Consider the following 17,907-nt stretch of genomic DNA (forward strand, 5'->3'; position numbering starts at 1 on the left):
ATCATAGTCTCTGCAGTAAATCTGCCCATGATAGCGGACTGCAATTTAAACTGAAGGATGAGTTAAACCCCTTACTGGCCGACAACGTGCACTACTGCATTCCGCGCTTTTTTGCTGCGGTAATCCCTAGGGTTGTCCTACTTCTCGACCCTCCCCCCCATAGTGACTTCTAAAAGAATTTTAGAAATTCCCGTTTCTAGTCTGTACCTTTTATTTTGCCCTCCAAATGCATTGACTAAGTATCACCTTATTTATTTTTGTTTAACACCTAATTAGTGGCCTCTCTACCTGCCGCTTTTTTGCATAGTGTAACTCCAACTGGGATTTAAATATTCATGCCCTTGTTGTTGCCTGCCACCCTTTTTAAAGCTACATTGCCTACTCCCCAGGCATATCTAGATAAACCTAGCTTATTTATCCTGAGTATATTTTGTACCTAGTACCCGATGCTGTCTACTATCATTGTCTCTTAATATGGATTTACAGAATTGTTTTTTAACTGTTTTATATTTGCCAGTCTGCTTCTAAGACAAGAGAACTAACATACCTGCTGTCCTAATGTGCTGTCTAGTTTCCTGTATTTAGATTGGTTAATATTTGCTACAATGATATCCATGTTATTTATTTACTGTTTTGATGCCATTTACTGAATATATATGCTTATTTACTGTCCCTCTTTTTCACTTTTCCTTACCCTGCCTCTCTTCTTTTTTTCCCCAAAGTCCTAAACTCTAGCTCTACTGACTCCTGCCCTAAGCTACTGCTATCTGGTGTCTGGCGAACCTGGTCTTTCCTACAGTCAAACACAGGCTACACCGCCTGCTTCTCATCATACAATTCAACTGGGAATAGAAAGTACGTCTGGAGTTGCAGTATTTTTGATTTTGTTTGGCTCCTATTAGGACTCCCTACAAGGGATTAAGGTTGCCTATGCTCCAGCCTCCAACAGCCAGCTACCTCTAATTTTTCTTTGCCCCCCCCCTATTTTATTTTTTTTCTCAGCTTTTCTCTCCTTATTCACTGCCTCTACTCCCCTTAACTTGTACACTCAGCCTCCTCTTTGCCCTACCTCAGTCACAACCTGCTGTCCATATCTCCCTACCTGCACTATTTAGTAGGACACCCTCCTGCCTAGTGACCTCCTTGCAGCTACTCTTGGCTCTAACCTAGCCTTTCTCTGACTGTAAAGTTTCCACGTGCCCTCTTCCACTGCTGTGTTCTCTTCTCCTTACCTTACTGCTTATTTCTGTTCCTCCCTCTACTCCATACTCTATCTTATCCTTATTTCCTCCCTTTCACTTCCATACCTACCTCACTCCTGCTTCCTTACTCTTCATGCTTTACACTGACTCTATATTAGCTTCTGCTATTTTAACTAGTGTTTCTGGTTTTGGTCTTACCCTCTCCTGCTAGACTCTCACCTTTCCCTTGCTACTTTCCTGCTATTTCTGATTGTCTCCTTTCTCATCCGACCTCCTGTGGTGTCTACCCGCTCCGTTCACCCTGCGGGCTCACTCCGCTCCTCTCCCTACCCCCAATTCCCACCCACCCCCAGGGGTCCTAATCTTATAGCTCTTCAGCCACACCCCTATCCCTCCTAGCCTATCCCTCTCCTTCCCGCCAATTTGTTACCAAGACTTAACACACCCCTTCCTCTCCCCCTTCTCTCTCTTTCCCTATTTCCTTAATTCTTATATTACCTTTCCCCTTTTCTTATACTTCTCTCCATACCCCTCCTCTCTCTTCTCCAGTCATATACTTCCTTAGTCCCTATAAGAATCCATTTCTTATTTCACCAACACTATTAAATAGATATACTACCCCCTCTCTACTTACCACACTCATTTCTCTCTCATTTGTACTTTCCTCTTTCCTCCTCACTTCTCATATCACTAAATAATGAATCCCTACCTACCAACTATACCTATTCTCCTGATCTTACTCTTGACCACCCTTCTCTCAACATACTATCTCACCTTCTTTGAATTTCCACTTAACAACTATCATAACTCCTCACAAAGACACACATCTACTATATTTACTTTCACATCATACTCTAATGTTAACTCCACCCCTAGCTATCAGCTATCTAAATTCCACAGGATACATCACCTTACCTATCTCCTACAATCAGACAAAAAAACTAAACCTTTAACTTTTCTAAAGAGCAACTATTTAACTAAACTAGTTAATCCTAGCCTACAAGATGGTGACATCCACCCCAACCCTGGCCCTATCTCCCCTCCTCCCCAAAACTGCTCACCTAACCTAAAAAGTAACTTCCTCATAGGACACCTCAACATTCAAAGCATAAACAAGAAAATACCCTTCATCCATGCCCTCTTAGATATCCACTCCTTTGACATTCTTTGCCTCTCTGAAACCTGGCTAAACCCAGGCACAAAGGACTCAGAGATTATACCCCTAGGTTATAATATAGTAAGACATGACCGCTTAAAACGTAAGGGTGGCGGAGTAGCAATACTTTTCAAAAATCACCTTAACATCTCTACTCAACCAGCATGTCCCAACCAAGATAGCAAAATAGAAGCCATCATTATTAAACTCCAACTTAACGCCAAAAAAGCCCTTTACATTATATGCTTGTATCTTCCTCCAGGAAATAACATTACAATATTAGAAGACTTCCTTAGCTGGGTCTCTACCACCTACCCCCAAGAAACCATAATTCTAGGCGACGTTAACATAGATTGGAACACTATTAATACTGACAATCCCTCCTCTCATATTAACCTACATGGTTTCACCCAAACTATTACCTCAACTACAAGAGTCAATAAACCCAGTAAGAGAGAGAGTATATTAGACTGGATACTTACAAATAAAGTCAACAAACAGTATAAAGTAGGTACTATGCCAGACAATATCAGCGACCACTCCCTAACCTTCATTACCAGAGAAAAGTCCAATGTGTTAACATCCCAAATGCAAGGCTAATTGCTCTACCAAGCATTTTAACATAGACCTTTTTCAAGCTGAACTGAGAGCATGCAATTGGAATTGCTTAAAATCACTTCCCCTGGAGGAAGCCATCTTATTCTTTAATACTACCTTCTTATCCATACTTGATACTCATGCTCCTGAACGTTCTATTAGAGTAAAGACCAAAACAGCCCCATGGCTTACCAACGATACTAAAAAACTCATTCATAATAGAAACAAAGCATGGACAAAATGGAGATGCCATAGACAAAACCCAGATTTAATTCATTTCCGCCAGCTTAGAAATCTGGCTAAGAAATCAATAATCTCTGATAAGAAAAAATACTACTGTGATCTTCAGGAAACACATCTCAACAATTCTAAACAATTCTGGTCATCAGTAAATAGACTTCTTTCCCCTGGAATTGCTAAAACTCCTTCCCCACTTAATGCTGACCCAGAAACCCCTCTCCAGACAGCTAATGCATTCAACTCTTTTTTCTCTGAAACTATACAATCCCTAGCCAAACAAATGAATACCACCAACTCTTATATTCCAACTAATATAGCTAACCCCTCCTACAATTTCTCTTTGAAACCTATATCTACTTCTTTCATCTTCAGACTCATTCACAAACTGAAACCGTGCACCCCTTCTGCAGACAAGCTCCCATCTCTTTTCCTTCAGAAAGCTGCCAAAGAAATAGCATACCCTATATCCCTACTTATAAACAGAACTATCCAGGAGGGAACCATCCCTGACATCTGGAAAATCTCCTATATTATCCCACTACATAAAGGTGGTAACTCCCTTGACCTTTCCAACTTTAGACCAATTGCCCTTCTCTCACCCCTAGCAAAAATCATGGAAAAATTTATTCATCAGCAACTTGTTCACTATCTCTCGTCACAACATAATAGCAAACTGTCAGCATGGCTTTAGACCTCACCACAGTACCACCACTGCCCTTCTCTCCTTTGTAGATACTATCAACAAAAATCGAAACAACAATACTCTCTCTTCTGCTCTTTTCATTGATCTCTAAAGCTTTCGACATGGTCAACCACTCTCTCTTAATAAACATTCTTGATTCTCTCTCTTGTGATAAATTCGCCATTAATTGGTTTAGATCTTATCTTAATAACAGACAACAAGCAGTAATATGGGAAAACCATATCTCATCACTCTTGCCCATTTCCATTGGAGTTCCCCAGGGCTCCATTCTTGGTCCACTTCTGTTTTCTCTCTTTATTAACGATCTTCAAACTGCAATCCCACAAGCAACCTGCATACAATACGCAGACGATTCTACCCTGATCTGCTCAGCACCATCCTCTGCAGAACTGATCTCACTGACCCAAAATACCTTTAATGCTGTAGAAACTTGGTTTTCAAGACGGTTTCTCCTACTAAATGCCAAAAAAACAAAACTCCTCCTCTTCTCCCCCACCACTCGGTCCCCCGCTTTACACTTTACCATCTCCTCAAATAATGGCACTATCATATCTCCTGATCCTACTACAAAACTTTTAGGAATAACCATTGATAACAATCTCTCCTTCGATCAGCACATTAACAACACCATCAAATTAGTTAACAGAAAAATAGGATCCTTGTATCGCATCAAACCCTTCCTAACCCCAGCAACTAGAACCAAGATTGCTAAATCTCATCTTTTATCTACTCTCCTATATGCTTCCCCTATATATACAAACCTTAGAAAAACTAATCTTAACAAACTTGTAACTTGCTATAACAACATAGCTCGCTTTGCCACTAGTAACCCCTTTAGGACCCACCATTGTATAAACCTAAAACAACTAGGATGGCTTGAATTTCAAAACTTCCTTATAATTCCTCAACTCACTATTGCCCACAACATATTATACCTACCAGACAACACCCCTATACTCTCTCCACTTCTAATTCCTTACAACAATCTTAACTCACTTCGCTCCTCTAGTAAACTCATGACAAGATCTATAAAGGCAAACAATACAGCAGGTGATTCTCTATTCACTAACACAATAGGTAAAAGTTGGAATCTCTTACCTAGTGACATAACTCTGACTACATTCCAGCCACTTTTCAAACAGAAAATTAAACTATACTTCCAAAATCATTGGCTTTGTTCCTGCAACACACCTGACTAACCATCCTCTCTCACTCTGTTTCTCCTCCACTCTTTTCATCTCTTCCCTTTATCAGTTCTGTTTCCGTTACTTTTTGAGATTTAAGTATGTACTTTTTATACAATCGTTGATATTTATTGAACTGCATATTGTAAACTTGTTTTTTCTCTTTGAAATTATCTTTCATTCTTTTTGTTTTTGTAATTTCTGATTGAGCTATATCTTAGATTAGTCAATTTTTTTTTATATAATGTACTTAGTATAAAGTGGAGCTTTTCTCCTCGGGCCTCTGCTGAAAATGGACATGTATCCAGCCAGACTAGCCCGGTCAACAAATGTAAAATAAAAATAAAATAAATAAAAAATATATATATATATATATGTGTGTGTGTGTGTGTGTGTGTGTGTATATATATATATATATATATATATATATATATATATATATGTGTGTGTGTGTATATATATATATATATATATATGTGTGTGTGTGTGTGTGTGTGTGTATATATATATATATATATATATATATATATATATATATATATATATAAAACACAAGCAAATTATTGCTACTGTTTCTTTATCTGAATCTAATCTAAATAATATAATTGCACCCCTTCCAGCTTTGCTCTTTGATAAGGATTCAAGGCTATAATTTCAGAAATTCTGTTAAAATCTTTATAAAGCAAAGGAATGGGGAAACTAATAAAAGGGCACAAATGGAAATATTTAAGGAAGACTTAAGTACACCAAGGTTAGTGGAAGATGAGGGTTTAGAATTAATAACTAAGACTGTGGGGGGTGAGATAAAAATGGTGATGATGTAATCAGTCAGTAGGAAAGTCTATATAAGACCACATGTTTTTCCTGTGGATTATAGGAGGTAAGAAATTGGTAAAAGATCTGGAATGTTTTGATTAACAATATTTTAAAAGGAAGGCACTACCAGCATCTTGAAAGAAAGCTGTAGTGATTGAATTACCAAAGAGGGTGAAGACCCTTACACCCAGCTTCATATAGACCAATTTCAATTTTCAACCATAAAGTGCTTTTACCTATACTAGCTGAGAGAATATCAACGGCATTGCCAAAGGGGGCAGATATGGATCTGTGTGGTTTTGTGGAGGAGAGGTAAACATTTAACAATATTAATAGAATGATGATGAGCCTGATAGAAGCAGAGTGTAAAAAAACTATGCAGTTGTTGGTGGGTCTTGATGCAGAGAAGGCATTCACTGGAGTCAGCTAGTATTTTATGAGTAAGGCAGTGGTAACATTTGCATTCCCTGATAGAATAATAGGGTTAAGAAAGGGGATTTTTCAAGGGCTAAAGGGAAGAATTAAGATGGGAGGGTTTCCTCTCTAGAAGTCTGTATTTGAACAGAGGAACCAGGCAGGGGTGTCCTTTTTCCCCCTTTGTTGTTTGTTTTTTTATTTAGAACCATCTGAGTGCTTCTCTGCAGAGTCTATTTCCTCCCACATTCCAAAGGCATGCAGTAAGTGGATCGGCACTGTAAATTGGCTGTGTGTGTGTGTCTGTGTGTGTCTGTCTGTGTCTGTGTCTGTGTCTGTGCCTGTGTGTGTGTATGCACATGCAAGTGTGTGGTATAGAAGAACAGCCATGACAGGAATAGCCACACAGCGGTGTGAACCTTGGCTCTAGATGATTCAGTGTTGAAGTGATGCCCTGACCCCATGTGACAAAATGGGAGAAAGGGTTTGTGGATGGATAATTGGATTTGCAAAGAGGAATAAGGTAGGTATATCCAGCTTCCCCTTTATTTGCTTTATATTTAGAACCTTTAGCAAAAGAAGTAAGGGACTTGTAAATTCGAGGATATAACTGGCATGGTAATTAAAAGGTTAGATTTATTTGCAGATTATATTATTTTGTACTTGATAAATCCCAGAAAAGGCTTTTTTCAGTGTTGTGGAACATTTCGAGACATTTTCAGATCTTTTTGGGATATAAAATAAATGCAGATAAAAGAAAGGCTAAGTCAGGTATCTATGTACCCATATATGAATTAGTTCAGCAATACACATTTATGGGGACATGATAAGATGAAGTATTTAAGTGTAGGGATTGAAAAGGATTCTGTTATGGCAGCAAAGGGTATGTGGGAAGAGAAGAAACAAGACGAAACACAAACTAAGATGCTGGAAGCTCTTGGTTATGGATAATGGATAGTTACAAACAGTGAAGATATTTGTAGTCCGTTTAGTTTCATGTATAGGGCACCCATATTTTTATTAACCAGAGAAGTTGTGGATGTTAATTGGTAAAGAGTTGAAGGATTTGTGGGTGATCATAAAGAGTTGAAGGAATTTATTTAGGGGGGGAAGAAGGGAATAGGGCAAGAAGTAAGTGGGATAAATTGTTTTACCCTGTAGAATAAGATAGTTTAGGATTACCTCATTTGAAAGGACACTTTACAGCTATGCAGTTTAGACTGATGTACAAAACGGATGCAGAAGGCTGTAAATCAAAGTAAAGGGAATAAGTCTGAAATGGGGGAGAAATTCAAAAAAGTAACAGAAGAGGATTTTGGATGCAGGCCTTAAGAACCATACACAGTATTACATTTATCATTTATAAGACAGTAGAAAATATTCTAAAACCTTAGTCAATACAGAAATGGAAAAAGGAGATTTTACCAGTAAGGATAACTGCAAGCAGGGGTATAGAAATGAAAAAAGGAGGAGCTGAAATTTCCTTGCTGAAAATTAGCAAAGGAACCCAAGGCATTTGAAGTAAATAACTAGGGAGAGAAAGGTAACAGAGTGGGATAAAGCCAAACAAAGTTTGGACTGCAGGTTAGATACTGCCTTCCATACCAGGGATTGATAACAGAGTATAAAAGAAGTAAAGGAACGGATAGGAGAATGCTAAGTGAAAGACCAGTTCCAGCTGAGATTTTATTCAGAACAGTATGTAAAGATATTGCATTGTGGTTGTTCTTTCGGCTTTTCCCTGTTAGGGGTCGCCACAGCGGAACTCCGGTCCACTAATGATTGGCAGTAGATTTTTACAGTGCCGAGGTGCCAGCCCGACACCCAACCTTCAACGAAGGCACACCCATTCACGCATGTCTTTCGAACGCCACTCGACCGTGGGGCGCTATAAGAATCAGTCAGAAGAGGTTAGAATAGATTGGGAAGAGATATTTGAAAAGAAATTTACAAAGGAACAGCTGGAGGGCATCTGTATGGCTTACAAATGCACAACAAAGTCCAGAAGGCTTAAGATTTTTCATGGAAGTGTTTGCAGAAGTATTTTTATAGCTCAAGCAGGCTTCAGAAAAAATTTCCTCTGGCAGATAGCAAATGCTGGAGGTGTTATGAGAAAGAGAATGGTAATTGGGAGCATGCTTTTTGGGAATGTAACACGTTGGCGGATGTTAAAAATTCCCTGCCAAGTGCCTTGTCAGACATTTTGTAGGTGCAAATAATTATAACACAGGAAATTATTCTTTAGAGGTGGGATATAGGATCTGAGTTGTCTAGACATAGTAGTAAGGCTTTTCTAAGTTTAATAATATTTACCGAAAAGGTAATTACTAGAAATTAGAATCTAAATCAACCATAGCTGAAGTACTGAATATTGTAAACGAGATGAAAGAACTTAGTGTTGGGATTTTTAGAAAAAGGAAGGAGCAGATGACATGGAAATAGAATTTGTGGGAACAATACATGCAGAATAATGCTCAAGTGGGGGAGTGAGGTTGAAGGAAGGGCAGGAATGGAACATTATACCTAATGTTGAATTGAATAAAAATTGTTAAAAAGAAAACTTGTAAACTGTATGAAAATAATAATTAATATAATTGTTTCTTTATTACATTGTGTACCCATGTTAGTTTAAAAAAAAATAATGTTTAATAAAGATGTTAAAGAAACCAAAAACAAACTATAAAATCGCTTCCCTTTACAAGCGGATACTTGCCATTTTCCTGCTATGAATACCACTACTAAACAGTGCCTTAGTGAGCCAAAGGGCTGCGCCTGGAATCTGCATCAGTCCACCTCTAACTGAATGCATCATTGTGTGTCCTGCTGTGCTCAGGACAAGCACTCCCATCCTTCCCTGACAGCTTTGTCAAGCAGACAAGCCATTGTCCAAACGTGGGCCACCAGGGCAGTAGTCAGGGCTTTGTCCCTGTAAGTCCCTAAAGCTTACTTCATAGATCAGAATTAATGTGTAGTACTCATGGTGATAATGGAATATAATGGACCTTGCCAGTGTTTTGCGTGGCACTCCCAGTATTATGGCAGTTGTGTAAAATTTGGTAGCCACTGCATATAATCTTGTCCATAGCTCTCAACTTCTCTGCTCAAGAAACACTGTCATAACTGAAAATAATGAGTGGAAAAGGCCCAAATAGGAGACATTTATTTTAAAGATTATTTATCTTAAATCACTTAAAAAGGTTAGTGGTATAACAGATTTTGCATAAACACACATTTCCAAATAATGCCCTCTCTGCGGTTGATTGAGTTTTAATGACATGCAGGTAGGTGGGTATGTGTATGTGTGTGCCTTCTGTGAAGGTTGGGTGCTGGGCTAAAAACTTGACACCGTAAAAGCACCACTGCCAATCAATATGTGGACCGGTAATCCGCTGTGGTGACCCCTAAGCGGGAAAAGCCGAAAGGCATTGCTATGAGTCTCTTAATGTCTGTTATATTCAGTGATTTATCAGAAAAGAATGACATATTTTAGGAGGAGCACAGTAAAATGTAAAGAGGTAAAATCAGGGACATTTAAGGGAATTTGGTGGTTTTCATGTCCTTTTGTCCAGGTTGTGGTTGAAAGAGATCCAGTAGCTGTTTATCCATTTAACAAATTAATAAAGGGTTGGAAAACATTGTGGCTTGACCTAGAAAACTCCATGTCTTTTCTTAACTTGGTTGTTTTGTATTGTTTAATGTAGTTGTGTATCGATACGTTTTGTGCTATGCACAAAATAATGGACTATGTATATTTTGTCAATTTGCAGTAGTATATCACTTCCATTGACTATATATGCGGGTTCTTTTTCAATTTTTTTAATTTTGAGTGCCAACATGCTGAAAGAAAAATATTGAAAACCCAGCAGAAGCGAGGATCTCAAACATTGCTGTTTTTCTTTAAACTTCTTTTTTGTGGTGGGGGGAGGGCAAGTCCCTCTACCCACCCTCCATTATGAGGGAAAAACACACCACACCCTCCCAAACTTATATATACAAACTCCAACATTGCCATACCTCAGTGAAAGTGGAGTATTCAGAGAAATGGCCTTCTTGGACTTAATATACGTAAGTCCTTTTCTTTCGGCCATTTATTGTCTATGTTTCAGAACTTGGTTTAGCGGGTCCTAAATATTTCAAATGGTTACCTTTGCGGTGAATTGTTTCTGCGAGGGAGTGAATGAAAGTATTGTTTATCCCCTCAGATGAGGATTATTTTTGTTCTGTTTAAAGTGACTGCTGATTTAATTGCAGCGGGGTTGTGGGGTGATCCATTTTATCAAGCAAAGTTGTTTTTTGTACCTTAGTTCTCTTTTTTAAGTTGAAGAAATATGCTTCAAATGATCATGCTGTTTGCTTTAATGCAAAATGGGTTTGTACCATGCTAACTTCTGTTAAAAAAAACCTGCTTGCCTTATTTTGGCAAGTTACTTTGGTGTAATAATGTGTCTTTTAGACAGTGTCTGTATTGTATATAACAACCCGACTGACAAAATAGTTTAATTTTAAAAAAGTTGGTGACGTGTTGGTGCTGTGTTTCAGTTTTATGGAAGTATGTAGACTTTCTAACACATTTTGCATCCATTTTCTATTCTTGCTATATTCAGAGAACAGCAGATTTGATTAAAGAGCAGTTTTTTTTTCAGTTTTTGTGGATAGCTGTTGTCTTATTTTTTCTGCACTTGCTGCATTGGAAACTGTATCTCCATTTGCTGCTATATTTGCATTCCTTTTAGAATGTTCTAGAATTACAATCCTGTATGCATTTTCTGATACCTAACCCCCCTGTCTTTTCCCATGCTCTAGTGCCACCAGAAGACAGGAAGAACAATATGTGGCTTGTACAAGCAGAGATCCCACCAGAGCTTCTAACGAAAGCTGGGAAGAAAAAGAAAAGAAAGAAAAGGAAGGAACTGCAGCCGCCAGTGGATGGATACGATGTAGGTCACTACAGTGAGCAGATGGCCAGCTCTGTCCCCAGGTTACCTAAGTTACCAGGCCAGAGGTGCCTCGTCACCAGACACAGAAAGCCTGAGTCGGTAGAGGAGGTGCTTCCAGGTTCTCTTCCTGAATACAGACCCAGCGCTGCCTTTTGTGATAGAAGATTCCCTGCTGGAACTTCAGACAGCTTCTCAGACTGTAAAAGATATACCACACTTAACCTCATAGTGAATCCTGTGGCACAGCATATAGAATCGGGATTTGTAGTGGGCAGCAGGTTCCGATCTCCCACAGGATTGCAAAGCGGCATGTTTCGACACTCCACAACAGATGTGGAGCCCACATTTTTGCCAGTTGGGAATCTCCCATATGTTCCAAGGACTTCACACAGAGGGATGGAACCTGCACCCATTCACTCACGGACTAACCTGATGGACACTGAACTGATGGATGCAGACTCTGACTTCTGATGCCAAAAGGCTGCCCTGAGATCAAATCATAATATCTGAAAAGCAGTGAAAGTCTTAGAGCAGTACAGAAGTGAAGTATAGACTTTTACTAGCTGAACATTTCTAACGAGATGCCTTGGTGTGACATCACTTGTAAGAAGGATTACTCTGTCTTGTAATAATACAGTAGTAATACTTTCTGACGGCTGTAGAAGAATGGATGTTAATTGTCAGAACTGAATGACAATTAGCAGTATTTCCTCATTATGATTATCCTGGCTTTGCAGCACTGATCACAGCACTTGAGAAGTATCCCATAATAGTATCTAAGCTGATGACCATTATTATATCAGACTGATTTCACCACTTTTCAAGTGTGTTCCTTGTCCCCAAAGCGTATGAAGCCAAGAAAATTGTTGTTAATCTTGTTTTTGTGGCCGCTCAGTGTAGAATGAAAAATTGTGGTTTGTACAGTGCTATGCGACACATTTGAATACTGAGTTTGTCATAATATGAGTAATATAACTACAATATACCAAATAGACTGAAATCATATGGCAGCTATTTTTATATACATTTTGGCAGATGCCATCTGCACTTACAGTGTGGAGTGACAAAATACGTGGGACTTATTTTTATACGTTTGTTTTGATTCTTGATATACCCCCAAAGTATTGGCTTGCATTTTTTATTGCAGAAGGATTCCCCCATGGAACAGTAGGATCCTAATCACCTCACTTCAAGACATTTAGAAACATTAGATTTGTGACTTGTTTTTGTAGTTACCCATATCATAGTTCTGATATTTATGAATAGCTACTATTCCTCTGAAACTGTGATATAAACAAGTTGTGATATTTGTTGTTTGTACGTCATCTTCATCAAATTTCTGTTGCGACCAAACTGTAGAAGAGGAGCCACAAACAGAAAGTTTACAACCTGACCTTAGTTTTTGACATCATAAAATTTTGAGTTGTTGAACTTCAGTTAATCCTTTTATAAAGTCCACTTGTTTGATTAAAGTTTTTTTAGGATACTACAGACAATAAATGTAATTAAGATATTAGAGAAATAGACCAAATGTGTTTCTGCCTTATTATGCCAGGTGATGATGGGTGTAATATTACAGAACACTGGCAGTTACTACAAAGCAAAAAATGGGTTTGCAAGTGGTAATGTGATGGTTGTGGGGCAGAAGATGCAACATGTTGATGGGTTCATAATTTGAATGTGCACTGATGTGTTTTCTTGTCACATTTCACATGTACCACCATTTTATAAAAGTAAAACTCATTTGTACATCTGTGGGAGCAGGGAATCATTTGGGTGCTGGTATTCAAAGTCATTATTGCATAATATCAAGTAAAAGGAGGTTTTAATGTGCATAAGTCAAATATGAATCTATGTAAAAGTAAGACAGGTGCAGTTAGTTGCACTTTTGAGTGAGCATAGAATATTCTAGAAGCATAGTAGTTATCAAAATTAATTTGATGCAGATCTTTGACTTTTGAAGACTGTCCATCTCAAATAGTTTTGTATGGAGATGTTATAATCACATTCATAGGTTCATAGCTTGGTACTAGGCTATCAGCCCTAGGGCCTATACAAGCCTAGCCATAATAATTCCCTGGCTATTTCTTCCCACACTATTTACTTTCCTGGACCCCTGTATAGCAGGGCAACTGATGTGATCCTAGGGGTGAATTTCCCTTCTCCCATCCAATCGTCAAGGTTCCTTTTGAAGAGGACCAAAGAGGCACTCTGCTTGACATGTATGGGCAGTCTATTCCAGAGTCTGGGGAGTCTCTGGGTCAGGAACCTATCCCTCCAGCATGTTTTGTTTATTGTGATGATAAAGTTTAGATCCCTGGAGCATGTGGCTCTGAGGGATTGGGATTTAAGTGTAGCATGTCCAACAGCTCTGGGTTTGACATGGCCTTGTATGTTAAGCAGAGATCGCCTCTGAGTAGACGATATGCAACAGAGTATAGCTGGAGGTTTTTAAGGTGGTCAGCATAGGGCATCTGCTTTAGGCCTGTGAATCTTTTAGTGAGGCATTTCTGCGGTCTTTCCAGTTGTTGCAGATGTCTTGAGAGGTACGTACCAAATGGAGCGTTGTATTCTATAATGGGTCTAATGAGGGATGAGTACAGTGGGACAATGACCTCCTTTTTTCTGGATGAAAAGCCCTTAGTGATGAGGTGTGTCACATAGAAGGATTTCCTGACTGTTGTGGCGATGTGGTTGTTGAAGGTGAGACCAATGTCCACCTGTGTCCCTAAGTCTCTTATCACACTTTTGGTGTTTAGTGTACTACCACCTATGTGGTAATTCATGGTTACATGTTTTTTCCCCAAAGGGGATAACTATACATTTCTTGGCATTGAGCTTGAGCCCATGGCTCTGGCACCAAGCATCTGTTTCTGTAAGGCCCTTTTGTAGAGTTTCCACATCATTTGGGGATTCAATAATGGCTCCCAGTTTGCAGTCATCTGCGAACTTTGTTAGCCAGAGTCCCTTAGTGTTGGTCTGTACTTCAGAGAAGTAGATGCCAAACAAGAGCGGTCCCAGGACTGAACCCTGAGGTACTCCACTTGTCACTTGTCTGGAGCTGGATTTGGAGTCAGCTACTTTTACAGTGTGGGTTCTGTCAGTAAGCAAGTTGGCAACCCATTGGGTGAAGTAGGTATTAATGCCCAGCTTAGTAAGTTTATCTATGATTCCAGAGTGGGGGATGGTGTCAAAGGCCTTGGCAAGGTCTAGATAGGCTGTGTGGACCACCTTACCCTTGTCCATGGCTCTGGTGACTGATTTGAAGAAGTCAATCAGGTTCAGGAGACGAGATCGTCCCTTCACGAACCCAAACTGGGTGAAGTCCAGTGTTTGAATGTTGCATATGTCTTTGTTTATAAGTTCCATGATAGTACGCTCCATGGTCTTGCAGATAAGGCTTGTCAGACTGATGGGATGGTAGTTTCCAGGATCCAAGGTGGATCCCCCCTTGTGGAGTGGGATAACTGTAGCTCTGCAACACTCAGTGGGCACGAAACCTGCAGTGAAGCTATGAGTAAACATGAGACTTAGGTGAGGTGCCAGTTCATATTGTGGTACACAGTCTGAGATGTCACCTGGTCCCATGGATGCTATATTCTTAGCTTTGGAGAGTACATTTTTTTATGTGTGTGGCCGTTATTACCAGAATTTGGCAATCTTCCGGTATTGAGATGGGCCGTTTAGGGGGTGAAAGGGGGGTGAAGTTGGCACTAAATCGATCTGCCAGGATATTAGCAATATCCTTGGGATCAGTATATTTAATGCCATTCTGTTTTAGCTCAGAGCATATCTGAGCATTGCCATTTAGATTTTTGACATAGTTATAGAATGCTTTGTGATTCTCTTTGGAATCTTTGGCAATTTTATTTTCGTAACTAGCTTTGGAGGATTTTATGAGGAATCTCAGTTTCTTACTGAGGCTGGTAAGGGAGTTTTTTTGCATCCTGGGAATTTCCTCTTTTCTGCAATAGTTTCTTCTTTTTATTGTAAAGTTTGTTTATGGCAAGGGACTACCAGATTAGCTTCCTTTTTTTGGAGGAGAGCATCTTGGTTCTGTTTGGGATGGCACGATTCATGCATGAGTGAATGTGCTCGTACAGTGCCTTAGTGTAGGATTCAGCAGTCGAACTTTCAGTTCCTGTCTGCATGGGTGTCATGAAGTTTGTCACTTTTGACTTGAGTAGCATGAAGTTGGCTTTGGAGAAGTTTTTTATGGAGGTTTCCTTACTGCAGGGTGGGGTGGGATGTGGATGTTAAGGGTGATTAGCTTATGGTCAGACCTGACTAACGAGGGGGTGACCATAGGTGTGGAGCATCGATTTCCCATGTTGGTAATGACCAGGTCTAGATTATTGGAGCCCCTGGTCGGACTATGGATTCGTTGATCCACGGTGTTGGAATTTATGAATTCCAAGAACCGTTGGGCAAATGTGTTGGTACGCAAGTAGTTTTCCCAGTTAATGGCAGGGTAATTAAAATCACCCAGTATTAGGGTGTTTGGTTCTATCTTAATATTTTCCAGTATATTTAGAAAGGTGTAGCGAGAATCTTGGGGCATGGTGGGGGATCTGTAGCAAGCTACAATTTGGATTGGATTGGTTCTACATTAGATTGATTTTGTAACATATCACTACAAATGAAAAACAGAAGGAGAATACATTATGATGTTGATGCTAACCATGAATTTTGGTTATTCTTCATGTTTTTAGTAGCCAGATATAGTGTCTTAATTGGATAATGAAAGTTTTAACACTGGAAACCTTCAAACATGGGACTGTGATCAGGCTTAGCTTCCTCTTCCACTCCATTTCTGCATTTTCTTCACTGAGTCTCCTATGTTGGGAGTTGCAGATGTCCTTTTCCAACACAAACCTTGATGTCCATGCATCCAGCCCTAAGTTCATAGGTTTTGGTGGAGAAGCTTAGGACTTGTTGGCCATCAAAGAGCCTAATGTCCCAGATCCCATGTTGGAACAAACGGGTGCCCATGTATTTAACTAGTTCTTTCTTGAATGTATAGACTGATGGGATGAGCTTGAGAGGGGAAGTTTATTCCATAGACATAGAAACCTTTAAGTTTAAAGTTATCCCATTTTACACTCTTCATGATTTTCATTTTTATTGAGCATGAGTATCTGCTGGTGTTTGTCACCTGGGAATATTGTAAGTTAAAGGCTTAAACAGTAAGGGTACTTTAATGTTTTGTTATGTTATGTGTAGGTATCCTGTATCAAGCTGGTAAGGAGCAAAGAAGAGAGAAAGTGAAAGTTCCTGTAGTCTAGTTATAAGACAAACCTTGAAGACTTTATTTGTACATTTGTAACTTCTCCAAGTGCATCAATGGTATGTGAGTAGGTTACAAAACGGCACAGTAGTCTGTAACTGGTCTGATAATGGCTATATACAAGGGGACAGTTACCTCCATGGCACTCATCCCCCTGGAGGACCAGAGTAGCTCCATGTTCCTTGCAGATGATGGTGACTATGTGGATTTTAAGTGGATTTCCAGGCAAAGGTTTTTTTTCTGAGTCAATGTTTGTAGTGTTAACTGTCTTCACTGTGGAATAGTTATCTGTGACACATATTATCTGAAGGGTGTCTCATGCCTTGGATCACCAGGTGTGAGTTCATTAGGTAGAAAAGAGTGCATTGTTGAGTCTGTTTAACTTGGCAAGAGTCTCTTCTGGGAGACTATTGCATACCAATCCTCTAATTCCTTTTGACTGCTGACAAATGGTTGAGAATTTTCCTTGTTCTTCCATCAGAAGAAGCAAATGCCCCACCTTGAATGATACCATGAGGTAACTTCCCATGTAAATTATCTCTGAATACTAGTTTTAGAGATTCAGCTTTCCCAATGGGTTGAAATTGTAGAGCTATTTTTGCAAAACTGATTTTTTTAAGTTTTGTTTGTCTCATGAATGGTCTGTTCTATACTAGATATTAATCAGGAAGCATCAATAGTGGCATCTGGTTTGTTAAGTCTGGCAAATCAGACAATTTGCCATATTTCTTATCTAAGTAAGTGTATATCAAGTATTGCTGCTCTGCTCTTGATGTTTACATGATGACTGAATAAAATAAATTGTGCAGAATTCTTGGTATATTATTACCATTCCATTAACAGTAGCCAAGTCCAGTCTCACATATGTGGTCCTGTTGTTTACGGCCATCCTGAAGGGCAGTTTTTTTAGGTAGGGAATAACAGAAGTGGTGATATTTTGTGAGCTACCCCATTCACAGTCATCTACATGGCAGCCAAGCACTCTGTCAATGATAATGTTTCCCATTAACGTGTAGAGCACAGCTGGGTCAACCTATGAGATCCTCCTTCCAGAGTTAAAAATGAATTATTTCATTATGTTAGACTAGTGTAGTGATGGTTGGGCCATATCATAAGCCCGTTTCTTTAGTTTCCACAGTCGATCCATACATATTACCTCATGATAGGGATAAACTTAAACATCATGCAGACATAATATCCATAGAATTAACTTTCTACTACTTTTGATAGCCAAAAGTTGAAAAATATTATAATTCACATGTTGGTGAATTTTGCTGGAAGTTTTTTTCTGGAAAGTTCTTCAAACTAGCCCCAAGACATGCTTTGGGTGTTATTCCTTTTGGAGTTTCTTTGAAGGTACAAACCCATGTA

The 17,907-nt window shown here is 39.2% G+C and overlaps 1 protein-coding gene across 1 annotated transcript in view; it reads left to right on the forward strand.

Annotated features, from left to right (window-relative positions):
- Nucleotides 1–13,000, forward strand: part of SMO (smoothened, frizzled class receptor) — a 558,191-nt gene extending 545,191 nt beyond the window's left edge. Inside the window, exon 12 of the mRNA XM_044088830.1 lies at nucleotides 11,116–13,000. Coding sequence (XP_043944765.1) covers nucleotides 11,116–11,720 — 605 coding nt within the window. The 3' untranslated portion in view covers nucleotides 11,721–13,000. The remainder of the gene's footprint in view (nucleotides 1–11,115) is intronic.
- Nucleotides 13,001–17,907: the final 4,907 nt, after the last annotated feature.

This window comes from Protopterus annectens, chromosome 11.part0 (genome assembly GCF_019279795.1).
Source record: "Protopterus annectens isolate FY-2018-M chromosome 11.part0, PAN1.0, whole genome shotgun sequence".
NCBI lineage: Eukaryota > Metazoa > Chordata > Ceratodontiformes > Protopteridae > Protopterus > Protopterus annectens.